Here is a 13,946-nt window from a genome sequence, read left to right on the forward strand (position 1 = left end):
ACAGCTTTGGGTACATAAATAAGTAAAATAGTTGTTTGACGAACTTGTATTTTAAAAAGACCGCCATGAGTTAAGTATGTTTGAAATTCGATCCTGGCACCATCTGTACAAGTATGGCGGAAACTACTCGTCAACTAACCGACCGAGTTGCCGAAACTAGGGAACACTATCGTCATCTACACAGAAACAGCGGAAACTACTCGAAAATTTGTCTACATACCGAGGGACTGTTAGTATCTCGTCGGTGCAATCACTGAGCATGGTAAGTAACTTCCGCGACTTCCCGGCAGATAGCGATAGTGGTCCCCGGTAACTCGATCGGTAAGTTGACGAGTAGTTTCCGTCATTTTTGTATAGATGGTGCCAGGATCGAATATTAAATATTCTTAATTTGTGGCGATCTTTTTAAAATGTCAATTCTTCAAACAATTATTTTAATAACTTTCCGATTTTGACTGATTTCTAAAAAATAGAATCACAGAGAATCAAAATTGGGTTTTCTTGTGACTGGTAAAAGTGGCACGACTGTCATATCAATTGTGCTCTGTATGTATGTACCTACATACACGCAGACCTGATGTCGCCTGGGGTGTCTGTGTCCCCTAAATCGTGATCCATTGAGAACAAAGGCATGTTCAGTTTTTTTGCCTTTGTAGTCACTGGTACAAGTATCGTTTTACTTGACTATGTATTTATTAGTTTAAGCTTACTCGAAAAGTAGTTTTATCATTTCTTAACGTATGTACAGACAATTAAAGTGCTTATACGCTTAACTAGATGCAGTAAAATACTTCGTACTTATTGGATTTCGAAAACATATAATATAAAATTTATATTACGAGTAAAATACATAGGCTTCTGTTAGAAATTTCAATTATGTCAAATAGTATTATACATGGAATCTCTCCCGCGCAGTATTATTTTGAAAATAAGTGATTTCTCAATGAAAAATCATCCACTGAAGTTGAAAAATCAGTTTTTTATTAATCGGTGTTTGTATTAGTCAATCATTTTTAGAATTATATTAAGCATAGCACTTTAATTTATACCTCTCTATATTTAATATCACTCATTTTGCCGATGTTCTGATTGTATTTGACATATACGCTAGCGCATAACTTTTATTGAATACATACGTGATTATATGCAATGAATAAAATTCTCGAAATAGTTTTAATTTAGAGATATATGTTCATCATATATGCCCAGAGTCTGTTGCAAGATTATGTAGGAAAAGATTGTTAAATATGTACGTACTATAACTATGATTACTTCCTCTTTTTTTATAAATGCTATATTAACATTATATTTTTTGTATTTTGTTTGTTATGTGAAATTAGATATTGAACGTTTATACATTTCAATACAAATACATGTGTTGAATTCTATAGTAGATACCATGTCACAGCGAAAGATGTTATCTAAACGTTGTTGCTTTTGTGGATTATCAGACGAAGATGAATTAAAATTTGGAAAGATATACGAACATGCGGATATTATCACCCATTATTATTGTTTGGTACTTTGCTTTTATGATTGTTATATTTTAAATAAAGGTATTTCACATTATAATATTAATGTTTCACATACAGCTCTTATCATCTAATATGGAGCAAAGAGGAGATGATAATGAAGGTATTCTGGGATTTCTGATAGCAGATATACAAAAGGAACTTCGTAGAGGGAAAAGATTGGTAAGTAATTTTATATAAATACAAGAAGAAAAATTGAGAAGGTATTAAAAGAATTCTGATTAAAATATACATTTTTTTAAAGACATGCACATACTGTAAGAAAAGTGGAGCCACATTAGGATGTTGTAATGTGAAATGTAAGCGTATATTTCATTATCCTTGTGGATTAAATGCTGGAACCTTAAATCAATTTTTCGGTGAATTTAGGTATGTAAAGGTCAAATGTTTTTAAAAAAATAAAAAATAATTCACCATTTTTTCCAGGTCATTTTGTATAAATCATAGACCAAAACAAAAAATAGATTCTGAGATGAAAAAAGAATTAACAATAAGTAGTAAAGTAATGTGTTACATATGTTATGATCAAGTAAATCCTTATAGTATAACTGATACAATATGGGCTCCGTGTTGTAACAAAAATGCTTGGTTTCATAGAAAATGTGTTCAGGTAAAGTGATAATTTTTATAAGCATTTAAAGTTTAAATATGTAACTATATATTTATATATAAACTGCATTTCAGCAACTTGCTATGAGTGCTGGGTACTTTTTTAAATGTCCTTTATGCAATGATAAGAAATCATTTCAAAAAGCAATGCTACAATTTGGTATTTTTATTCCTAGTCAGTAAGTGAAAAATCAATTTTGTAAATTGTTTTTTATTAAAATAATAGAAAATGCTAGTTATTTTGATTTTATTTTTTTCAGAGATGCTTCTTGGGAACTCGTGCCAAATGCATTTGAAGAACTTTTATATAGGTATGATCAATGCGATGCTCCAATATGTCATTGCCCTAAAGGTAGAAAGCATACAAGTTTTAATGCGTAAGTAAAAAAAGTACCTAGTCTTATATCTTATACAGTATAATCAAAATTTGTTTTTTACTTTCATTATTTTCTAATGTGTAACAGAAAATGGGAATTAATACTTTGTCGAACTTGTGGTTCACAAGGAATCCATATGGCCTGTGGACAACTTAAATGGGCTAATCCTATTTGGGAATGTACAGAATGTATTTCTATATTAGGTCTGAAATTGAACAAACAATCAGCCTACTAATAATTTTACTAAAATATAATATACTGTTACAAAATTCTAGTTCTCTCTGTTTTATAGGTAAATCCAAGAAAAAGATTAGTTCAAATGTAACAGAAAGTATACTACAGTACGTATTATTTTTTTATAAAATAGATAAAGTTATTTAAAGATATTTAAAAATACTGATGAAATTAAATAACGATACATTTGAACATTAATTATTTAAATAGAAATAATTCTGACTTGGAAGATAGCGACAGCGATATTTCTGTCGGTAAAGATTCACCTGTATCGTTTATTTCTACACCAATTCCTGATTCTACACCATGTGTGTCTACTATTAAACAACGTCCCGGTCCACGGACATTTAAGTTAAGACAACTTAAAGCAAGTAAAGAACTTCAAAAGTTAGTATAAAGTAAATATAAAATATGATGCATTAAATGTACTGTGCTAATAAAATGCTTTTTATTGTTTACTAGTTTACAGTTAGGGAGCAGTAGTAAGCAAGAAATTGATAAAGAAGTTGATCCAGTTTTGGAATTAGAAAGTATAAATGAATGTAGCTTACAGTCTACAAGTACCGAAGAAAGTTCTATTATTGAAACAAAAAGTTTATCCGTTAGTGAAACTAAAAGTAGCATAAATTCTTCAAGTGAATATTTCAAGCCTCAATCACCTGCATTAGATGATACTGACATTATACTTGATAGTGATGATGATACTACACAGGTAAATCTGAAATCTTCATAATTTAATCGAAATAAATAATGCACCGAAATATTGATGAAAATAATTATATGTACTTTCTAGATCACCAGTTGTGGTTCATTAGAGAGTACATGTAGAATTGCTACTGTTAATGAAACTGAAAAGGACGGTTTATTACAGATTAGAAATAATATAACCGAATATGAAGGAAGCAATGCATTACATAATTCTACTTCACCTATAATAAAAAAATTATTACAAACAAATAATTTCAAACCAAATAATGCTAGTAGCTTTTTAACAAATAATGTAAATGATAATTCAGTGAAATATAACTCACAATATGTGGTACAATCTGATGATTTCGAAGAAACAATAGAGTTAAACAAAAAATTTGAGAAGAGCTGCCCTGGTTTTTTTTCAAATATTAAAATTACAAACGTAGTTTCTTTAGCACCAGAGGAGTTTGAAATTGTATCATCTGGAATAAACCAGCAGAAGATCAATAATATTGAATATCAGAATAAAATGTTTGATATTAACTTAAAAAGAAAATTTGATAAAACTACATTGGATCCGCTAAATTTTTTAATAGATGAACCAAAAAAGATAAAAACCAATAACAGTATATATGAACAAAAACTAAAATCATCATATGTTTCTGTAAATGTTAAAAATACTGGTAATAATGTACATAATGTTTCAACTTCTACATCTGATGAAAATTATTCGCAAATTAACAATAATAACGAAAAGTGCACCTCGACAAATACGTCTAATTTACAAAGTTTGAGATCGTGCACTCAATTAGAACAATGTTGTAGCAAAAATGAGAATCTGTTACCTAAATACAGAGCTAATATCAAACACTTATTCGAGGCGAATACTTTGAAGGGTACATCAAATGGTCAAATCAGTACATTATCAGAAGATGTAAACAAAAGTGATCAAACTGATGACAATATAAAAAATGTAAGTAACAAATCTTTTTTTTTTTTTTTTTTCAATAGAATAAGTATTTTTATATATAATGTTAAATTAACTTTCATCTATTATAATTGTTCCGAAGATATTATTTTATATGTAAAATTTAGCCCTTTAATTGTTTACGTAACAGATTTATTTCTGAAATAAAAAGGTAATAGATTTATTGTAATATTGATAGCAGGTTACAGTAGATTATGACACATGAAATTTTATTGTAACTTAAAAATCACAGTTTAAGGGTTATGTTTAATGAGAAGTAAGGTATGGGGATGTATACATATGTATACTTATGAATTTCCCCATACCTTTTCTTCACTATACAATTTGCAATTCTAACAGTGTGACGGGGATGCAGGCACAAGTTCTGCTGCTAAATCAAGGAGTGGAAGTCTTACCAGTGACACAAAGATTAATTGCACATCAGAATTCATCAAATCAGGTGGTTTATATTCAGAATCAGAAAGATCACGTACCTCAGAACAATGGAAGTCAAGAAGCAATATTAAGAAGTAAATATTTCAGATTTTTCTGAACCACAATTTATTTTTTATAAAATTTGTTATTCATATTATAAACGTACTAATATTTGTTATAAATTATAGGACAACAATTTCAACTAATAAGACATCAAATATACAAAAAGACAAAAATACTGGATGTGATTACTCTCGATTGATACCAGAATATTTACGTTTATGTGATCTTAAGTTCCGTGTATATAACTCAAATAATTTGCAGGTAAATAATACATCTTTATGAAAAGTTGTCATTAATAATATTCTTTTATGTATTTTATGATGCATAAGTTACTTACAAATGTAATTTTTTTCGACAGATGATTTTATATAATAAGTTTTCTATAAATATTAATATAGAAAATACAGCGACAGTAGAAAAAAATACTAGGTTTGAGCCATCAGCACAAACAGGTGTTCAACAGAAGTTTTCTGAAATACAAAATGAAATTTCTCTAAACTCAAAATCAGAAAATATTTTACACAATATTTCATTTCTTTGTAATAAAGATAAATCCAAATGTATGCTCTCTAATGAGCAGTCCAAAACTTATCATGATGACACGAAGGAAAATATGAATCCAGTAATAACAGTTCCTTGTAAAAATATAACAGATAGTTTACTTAGCAATGCAAATTTAGCTACACATAATTTGACAGTTTCTATAAATAGTAGTAATCAAAACGATGACAGGGATACAACGCAATGTATACATAATGCTCCTAAAGTAATTGAAGAAAATAATAAAGAAAGCAGTGAAGAAAACGATAATTTAATTAACGACTTTGACAATATTTTTGATGCTTTTACAAATTCTAACAACAAATACGTGAAAAGTATTAACAATGTAACACGAAGTATTCAAAACTTAACTTCCAGTTGTGTAAAAAGTGCTATAACTAAAAAGAACAATTATTTTTATAATTCCACGAAACTTGTTCGACATGCTTTATTTCCGGAAAATCGTACAAATTGTAAACCAGAGAATAAAGCGAAAAGTATATCTGCAGCACAGTTTAAAGTAAGTATCGATCTAAAAAAGGTAGAAAAATTTATTGATAATAATCCAAATTTATTTTCAAAATATAAAAAAGAAAATGAACAATGTTTTAAAGAACAAAATAGTATAACAGAACGAATTAATTTATTAAACATGTAAATAAAAAAAATTTTACGATATTTTTTATCGTAAGTAAAATTGCAAAATCATGGAATTTCAAAAAGAAAATTTATGAAGGAAAAGTTAAAAATATAATGGCTGTAGAATCATTCATTTATTAGATCATAAAAAAACGGGATAACACTTGTTATCAATCAATTGCTAAAATAATTTTATAAAATGTATTTTAAGTCTTACAAAAGTATTCATTTTAAGAAAATGCACCCGTAGAACTGGTACATTTATTATTTGTATATACATATATTCATGTATCATTATTATATGATATATCGAAAATTTTAATAACACTAAAACAGAATCTGTAAATTTTGTAAAAATATATATTTACGAATGTATACATGCATATAATATAATTAACTCATATTATTGCTATATTTTAACTGGCTTGAAAATCTTGGTATTTAGTTATTATATTTTTTTCAGCTTTTAGTATAAAGTAAATCCTGTATATCAGTTTCAGTTTTAACCGTCTATGCATTCCTATAATTTGAAGATAATAAAATTTTCATTATGCGCCATATTGCATGTACAATAAAGTATATTGTAAAGTAATGGAACGAATGTTGTGTTTGAAACAGTATTATTTTGATTTAAAAATCAGTAAAAGGCTGACACATTCACGATGAATTATTTATTTCTGTATTTTTATGGTATGAAGTGTATTTTTTTTATTTACAGTTTTTTATTCGCTTTCATTTAAATAACGTAAAATCAATCTTTAAATTTTTGTTTCATAATGAATTTAAAAACATACTTCTATTATTATTTATAATAATAAGTGAAAATAAATACATTTAAGATGCAAAAGTTTAAAACATTGAAATGAATATATATATATATATGATACTATAAATTATCTATTCAAAGTATATTATTTAAATAAAATTTTATCACATTAAGTAACTCAATGTCAGTTATACAAAATTTCAATAGCTACGACCGAAAAGTGTATAAGACTTCGGCTTATTTTGACAATCAGGATGAATACATTTTTGTTTATGAAGTGGTACTGATGAGGTCGGTTGTTCAAATGGTATACAAAGACTTTTTGCACCCATTGATAACATTCCAGGTTCCTCTCCCGCGTCCTCTCTATAACAATAAAATAATATATTTTATATTATACAAAAACATACCAACTTCAATTATTAACACTGAAATTTATTTTAACAATATTTACCGTGCGCTATCAGCTTTAATTTTATCTTCACAAGATGATTCCCCACAAAAGGGTGATAACAGTAAATTCTTTTTATTAAGTTCAACGCAAAATTCGTTCCAATTATCTGCACGTTTGATGTGTTCATTTAATTCCTTTCTTGCTCTATTAAAAATAACATTATTCATGTATAACAGTGAATTAAATAAAATGCGTTATAACAAGTCGATAACACTTACTTAGTAAGCATACTTGATTGTATGTTATCCAATAATGTATATAAAGCGTTAAGTACTTCAGATCTGTTTGCAAGTATTCTTTCAGAATTATCTCTGCGTACAAATGTAACCTGATTTTTTTCTAAATCTTTTGGACCTAATTCAATTCGTACAGGTACACCTTTCAATTCCCAATGGTTAAATTTCCAACCTGGAGTGCGATTACTGCGGTAATCAGCTTTAACTCTAAGCTTTTTATCTCTTGATAGTTCATCCAATAATTTGTCACATTCAGTGAATAAAAATTCTCTCTGTTGAGATGTCGTGTTTGCTGTAATACCACAAGGTACTATGATAGCCTGAATACAAGCTACATTTGGTGGCAATACCAAACCTTTGTCGTCTCCATGAACCTACAAATAAAATGTGAAGTTATTTTATTTAAAAATATTTTTCCATCCAAACAAAAAAAGAAAACATATGTATACCATTATCATAACTCCAATTGTTCGAGTTGTTAAGCCCCATGAATTTTGATAAACGAATGTTTTCTCATCTCCTTCTGTAGCACCTTCTATTTGAATATTAAACATCTTAGAAAAATTTTGTCCAAGATGGTGACTTGTTGCTCCTTGTATCGCACGACCACTCATCGAAATGAAAGCCTCAACTGTGGTAGTATAATCACCACCAGCAAATTTCTCTTTTTCAGTTTTTCGGCCTTTTATAACAGGTATTGCTAATAAATGTTCGTACACCTTAGCATATACATCTAAAATTACAAGAACTTCTTCATCAGCTTCAGCTTTGGTAGCAAAAGCACTATGTCCTTCTTGCCATAAAAACTCTCTTGTACGTAAGAAAGGTTTAGGATCTTTAAACTCCCATCTCTGTAACAACATAATACAAATATATGTATTGATTATTTAAGCATAATTAAGTCTAGTTTCTTAATACGACAATAAATTATATTTACCACTACATTATTCCACTGATTAAGTCTTAAAGGAAGTTCAGTATCAGATCTTAGCCATTTGGCATAAGCAGGATACATTACAGTTTCTGATGTTGGCCGTATAGCAATGGGTTCTGCTAAATCTGATTCACCACATTTTGTAACCCATGCAACTTCAGGTGCAAAATCAGCTATATGTGCTTTTTCTTTCTCTAACACTGATCGTGTGACAAACATAGGAAAATAACATTCTTGAACCCCTAGTTTTGTTATTTCTGCATCAATATATCCTTTAATTATTTTCCAAACGGAAAAACTCCATGGGCGAAAAATGTAACACCCTGATACATCGTAATATTCTATCATTCCGCTCTTGGTAATAAGTTGAGAATACCATTCAAAGAAATTTTCTGCCTTCTTTGCCTCTAACCCTAATCTGGTTCCAGTTTTTGAAGTATCTGTATCTTTTGTACTTTCACTTTTACTTATTTCCTTGTTTGGAGTACCTTTTCGTTTTTCAGTTTTAGAAATATTTTCTTTTTTCTTCTTTTTAGTCGATGTATCAGGTTTTACTGATTTCCATTCTTGACCAGTTAATGTCTTATAGTCATTTTTTAAATCAAAAAGTATTTTTACTTCTTGATCAATAATGTTTTTCTCCGCTTTTGATTCATTTAATTGCCTTACTTTATCCTCTTGCTTCTGTATGCTTTCCAAAATTTGATTAACACGAATTTCTTCTTTGTTTGATGCGTTAGCTACTGGTGTGTTAAATGGTTTCCAATCCTTTCCAGTTGCAGTTTTGTAATCAGCTTTCAACGTCAAAAGTAATTTTACCTCTTGATCAATAATAGGTTTTTCTGCTTTCGTAGCTTTTAACTGCCTTATTTTATCCCCTTGTTTCTGTATTTCTTCAGCTATTTTGTCGTGATCGGTCATTTTATTAATTACATTATCGCATGCTTTACTGGGTGTTTTTGATGTACTGGTACTAGATTGTTTCCAATCCTGACCAGTTATAGATTTATAATCTCCTTTTAAAGTTAAAAGTTTCTTTATTTCTACATCGATAATACTTTTGTCTACTTGTGATTTCTTCAATTCTCTTACTTTATCACCTTGTTTTTTAATTTCGTTAGATAACTTTTCGGCATGTGAATCTGGCAACTTACCATTTTGTGCTATATTTTCATTTGCTCCTGACCAATCACTACCTATTTTATTTTTATAACTTGTTTTTAAATTTGAAAGATATTGCATCTCCTGGTTTATCTTTGCTTGTAATTCTTTAATTTTCTTTTCTTGTTGTATAATATCCTCAGATAATTTATTTTTATCAGAAGGTGCTATTTTATCTGATTTATCTGGAATCATTCCTGGTTTCCATTCTACTCCAGTGTACGCTTCATATTCAGCTTTTAAATTTAAAAGTACTTTTACTTCTGCATCTATTACTGTTTTATCTGCTTTCTGGGATTTTAGAGAACGTACTTTATCACCTTGAGCAATAATTTTTTCACTGATTACGTTTGCATCTTGTACTTCAAGCTGAGACACCTAAGTAACAATAATAATACATTAATCTAATAATTGAATAATCGAATGCGAAAGCATAAAATATGACATACATTTTTCTGAGTAGTTTCTTTAACAGCAGTTTTTGCTGAGCTTATCGTATGTCCATCTGGTACATGGAATAAAATTAAGGGCTGTTCTTTGGAAGAAAATGGACTTGCCGAAACATAAGGGACATCGCAACGGAAAAAACCTTTTCGTTGTAACTGAATTATTTCTCCTTTTTTTACTCGTTTTAACTCCACCTCTCCAAGCATTTGTACCTCGACCTGAAATATTTATTAATTTCATAATACTTATTTCTGGTAATTATTTAAAAATTGAAATCTTACTCTTGTATCTTTTGCAATGAAATTTTTGAAGTCATCGTCTTTTCCTAACACTGGTTTACGTATTATGTGTTCAAAGTAAACAGCATAACACGGGATTAAATTAGTTTTACTGTCGTCATCATCTTTATTAGAAGGTACTGCTAGCCATGTGATTTTCAATGTATTTTTATAGTCTTTATTTTCTAAATTCAATTGCGCTATTATTCGCTTAACAACACCATTTTCTTTTTCAACTTTTTGTATCAATATATTGCCCCAATTAATAAAAGTAGCATTTTGGCCTTCGACCAACACGTCTGCATCATCTCTTTCTATATATAGGTGCGAACTTGTTAATACTTGTTTATTGCCTCTTGATGGATCTTTTGGATGATTTTGAACCGTTAGCCATTCTTCTTTTACATTATTTATATGTACCGATACAAGCTTATCAAAATCCAAAGCAGTATACCTAAAAATATAGTGTTACATAAATAATTTCGATGAATATTTTTATATAAACAATTATCCATATACCTAGTGGCAATCGGGTCAATGACCTTTTTGTTAAATGACCATATTTTATCCCATTCCATAAAAACGACAGATCTTGAACTACCTTGAGCAATGATAAATTGCTTTAATCCTTCAACAGTCATTCCCCTTCTCAAAATACCTCTTACTGTTGGAAAACGTGGATCATCCCATCCATCAACCAAACCTTCATTAACAAACCAAGTTAATTTTCTTTTAGATAAAACTGTGTTAGTCATATTTAAACGGGAGTATTCCCATATATAAGGACGCCTCAATCCTAAAGCATCAATTATCCAATAAAACTGAACATCTCTGTCATGGTATTCTGTTGTACGTAATGTATGAGTGATGTTTTCAACAGCATCAACAATGGGGCAAGCAAAATCATAGGTTGGATAAACCCTATTGAAAAATGAATACAGTGAATTAGTGACTGTTGATAATAGTTAAAGATCTTACCAAATGAGTTAAAATTCTTGAATGTGTAATAGATACTTGTATTTTGTTCCAGTTCGAGGATGCGGCTCTGGTTTGCATCTATAAATTGTTGGATCTCTTAAACAACCATTTGCTGACTGATAATCAATTTTTGCTCTAACACAACATTCCTGACCTTTGGGAGAACCTTGTTGCATTTCATTCCATAGCTTAAGATTCTTTTCCACGGCTGAATAAAATAAAGATAAGCATTTCAAATAAACAAAGTTCTCGTTTTGGTTTTTCTATTTAACTCACTAAATGTTTATACATACAATTGTTTCTATTCACTGACATCAATTTTTGATCGCGTTGTTCTTTCATAATATGAGCAGGAGTATCATCTACATATGCTTTATTTTCTATTAATAATTTAGTACAATATTCTAGCATCAAATCAAAATAATCTGAAGAATGTGTAAATCTGTCTGGTTTGATTTGTAATAACTCCAAATCTTCTAAAATAGCTTTCTCAAATTCTACATTTTCCTTTGCAGGATTTGTATCATCAAATCTCATAATAAGCTGTCCTTGAAATGCTTCTGCATAATACTGATTTAACAGAGCTGCCTTAGCATGACCAATATGTAAATATCCACTTGCCTCTGGTGGAAAACGCACTATAACCTAGCATACACACTACGCATAAGCATACATCAGACGAAAAAGTATGCTTTGAAAAATAAAGTTATTATTATAAATTACTCACTTTACCCATTTCTGCTCCAGGCAAATCAATAAATTTACCTTCTTGCTTTCTTTGTCCACTTTGCTTATTAACAACAACTTTTTCAGATTGTACAGGTAATTTAGCATTCTTTTTAACTGATAATAATACCTGTGCAATAACAGGCAATGAAAGCATTTGTTTATACCATCTAGTTATATTAATAAACTGTTTTTCAAACTTTGGTAAAAATTCCTTGTCCAAAAGAGCACAAAATACATGGATATCAGCTAATGTTAACTTCTTGGACACCAACCACGTGGTGGTCATTAATACATCATCCAGATATTGCAGTGCACTCTTTTTCAATGGAACAAATCCCAAAGGTCCAATTGCAAAAGAGAGCCAATGGTCAACTTCAGTCTTTTCACAAGGACTAGTACCACCTAAGTTAAAGATAATATAAAAAAAAGAGAAAAAAATATGATAAATCATTATGTAATAAATATGCACAGACATATATATGTAAGAGTGTATACTTACCATAAAGTTGTATGTATGAAGTTCTAGCAAAGTAACGGCTAATATCATTACTCCATTCTCCTAACACTTTATTATCATCATCTATCAATTGAACGTTTCCATCACCTTTCCAATCATTGCACCAAACTATTTCAATCTTGTCCTTCTTTTGAGAATTAATAACTTCTGCCACTATCAGGGCTTCTATATTAATTAAAGATATATCTTTTAATATTATTATATAAAAAATATTTTTGTGTCTTTTCAACATCTGTTATTTCTTTTAAAACCGTTGAAGTTACAGTTTTTTTAATTTTAAATATCCCACAACTTACCCGTTGATGGATTTTTGGAATGAAGCAGAAGTTTGAAATTCATTTTTTATATTAAATGTTAATTTAAGTAGAAATATATTTATATATCCACTTTACAGGTTAAACTTCCTCTTCCACGTGCACAATGATGCTCGTGCCCGCTTATGAAAGTATAGGTGAACTTTCTTACACATACATATATCACCTATCTATATAAATATATGATGAAACTGATTATTTAATTTCATTAAAAAATGGTATCTCGATATGTACAATTTACCAAAATATAAATATTAAAGTATTTATACAGATTAAAAGGAATTAAAAAGGATTAAACGGATAAAGAAATTATATATGTTATGATTTCTATTTTTTTTTTTTTTTTTAATATTTTACAATCTCAAATAGTTAACGCTTCAATATTTTTGTTAAGTAGTGTACATACAACAATGTGTAAAACAGTCGCACTATGTATATGTATACAAGCGATTTTTAATAAAATAAATAAAACACTCATATATTCATAGCAATAGTTGCTTTTAATGTCATCTTTTTTTTGTAGTTATTTTCATCTTCTTTTGACTGGATTAATAGTAGTGATAATGTGGATTCCGTTTTTAATAATCCGTTTGCATATGCAGGTGTATGAATCAATGAATCTGCATATAAAAAGTAGATTGATTGATTCATTTAAAATTTTTGCGCGTTTTTGATAATTTTTAATATATTTTCAACGATATTTCAGTCAATGTAGATTATTCTTTTTTTTTTTTTTATTTTGATAATCTGCATCTGTGTATGTATGTACATAATACCCGGGGTATACAACAATATATAACAGAAGTATACGCAAAGGTGGGTCGGTCACCTGGAGATAACTGTAAAATGTCATCAACGAATGTGTGTCAGGCATGGATTTGACGCTGTTCGGTGATAGTCTTGGGATCTGCTGTCACAGTAATTATGTTCTATCAATGTTAACTTGATCTAAAAGTAGCTATCTTAATATAAAACATTCCGCTACTTAACTTAAATGTACGTAATACAGTTTTTATTTAAATAAAACGTTTGCACTTTGTTAGTGT

The 13,946-nt window shown here is 29.1% G+C and overlaps 2 protein-coding genes across 4 annotated transcripts; one reads left to right on the forward strand and one right to left on the reverse strand.

Moving 5' to 3' along the window:
- The first annotated feature begins 692 nt into the window (after nt 1-692).
- On the forward strand, nt 693-6,367 carry LOC117609273 (uncharacterized). Of its 2 annotated transcripts, XM_034335402.2 has the most exons (15): nt 693-1,249; nt 1,341-1,519; nt 1,593-1,694; nt 1,777-1,901; nt 1,959-2,142; nt 2,217-2,320; nt 2,402-2,518; nt 2,606-2,721; nt 2,811-2,859; nt 2,963-3,139; nt 3,215-3,464; nt 3,546-4,415; nt 4,770-4,939; nt 5,033-5,168; nt 5,266-6,367. In XM_034335402.2, the coding sequence occupies exons 2-15, from the start codon at nt 1,400-1,402 to the stop codon at nt 6,103-6,105; spliced, it is 3,360 nt and encodes a 1,119-aa protein (XP_034191293.2). In that variant the 5' UTR covers nt 693-1,249; nt 1,341-1,399; the 3' UTR covers nt 6,106-6,367. The 2 variants fall into 2 exon arrangements, with proteins under 2 accessions (XP_034191293.2, XP_034191295.2); XM_034335404.2 differs by lacking the exons at nt 693-1,249; nt 1,341-1,519 and having other exon boundaries at nt 1,612-1,694; nt 1,777-1,831.
- Nucleotides 6,368-6,910: 543 nt separating this feature from the next.
- GluProRS (Glutamyl-prolyl-tRNA synthetase) lies at nt 6,911-13,044 on the reverse strand. Of its 2 annotated transcripts, XM_034335394.2 has the most exons (13): nt 12,883-13,044; nt 12,569-12,751; nt 12,068-12,471; nt 11,634-11,985; nt 11,377-11,548; nt 10,882-11,283; nt 10,366-10,816; nt 10,087-10,302; nt 8,480-10,015; nt 7,992-8,393; nt 7,525-7,916; nt 7,307-7,450; nt 6,911-7,218 (listed from the first exon to the last, which is right to left on the reverse strand). In XM_034335394.2, exons 1-13 carry the CDS (start codon nt 12,923-12,925, stop codon nt 7,053-7,055), a joined length of 4,863 nt encoding a protein of 1,620 aa, XP_034191285.2. In that variant the 5' UTR covers nt 12,926-13,044; the 3' UTR covers nt 6,911-7,052. The 2 variants fall into 2 exon arrangements, with proteins under 2 accessions (XP_034191285.2, XP_034191286.2); XM_034335395.2 differs by lacking the exons at nt 12,569-12,751; nt 12,883-13,044 and having other exon boundaries at nt 11,634-11,997; nt 12,068-12,205.
- Between the last annotated feature and the right edge of the window lie 902 nt (nt 13,045-13,946).

This window comes from Osmia lignaria, chromosome 14, assembly GCF_051020975.1.
Source record: "Osmia lignaria lignaria isolate PbOS001 chromosome 14, iyOsmLign1, whole genome shotgun sequence".
NCBI lineage: Eukaryota > Metazoa > Arthropoda > Insecta > Hymenoptera > Megachilidae > Osmia > Osmia lignaria.

What these genes read in the sequence shown, in the direction of transcription:
- GluProRS (XM_034335394.2), bottom strand. Translation starts at nt 12,925, where the DNA reads ATGAATTTCAAACTTCTGCTTCATTCCAAAAATCCATCAACGG. An exon ending in AAGAAACTACTCAGAAAAAT is followed by an intron (nt 10,016 to 10,086) that starts GTATGTCATATT and finishes ATTGTTACTTAG; the next exon opens with GTGTCTCAGCTTGAAGTACA. An exon ending in ATTAAAGCTGATAGCGCACG is followed by an intron (nt 7,219 to 7,306) that starts GTAAATATTGTT and finishes TTATTGTTATAG; the next exon opens with AGAGGACGCGGGAGAGGAAC.
- LOC117609273 (XM_034335402.2), top strand. Translation starts at nt 1,400, where the DNA reads ATGTCACAGCGAAAGATGTTATCTAAACGTTGTTGCTTTTGTGGATTA. An exon ending in AAGCATACAAGTTTTAATGC is followed by an intron (nt 2,519 to 2,605) that starts GTAAGTAAAAAA and finishes AATGTGTAACAG; the next exon opens with AAAATGGGAATTAATACTTT. An exon ending in TCAAGAAGCAATATTAAGAA is followed by an intron (nt 4,940 to 5,032) that starts GTAAATATTTCA and finishes TATAAATTATAG; the next exon opens with GACAACAATTTCAACTAATA.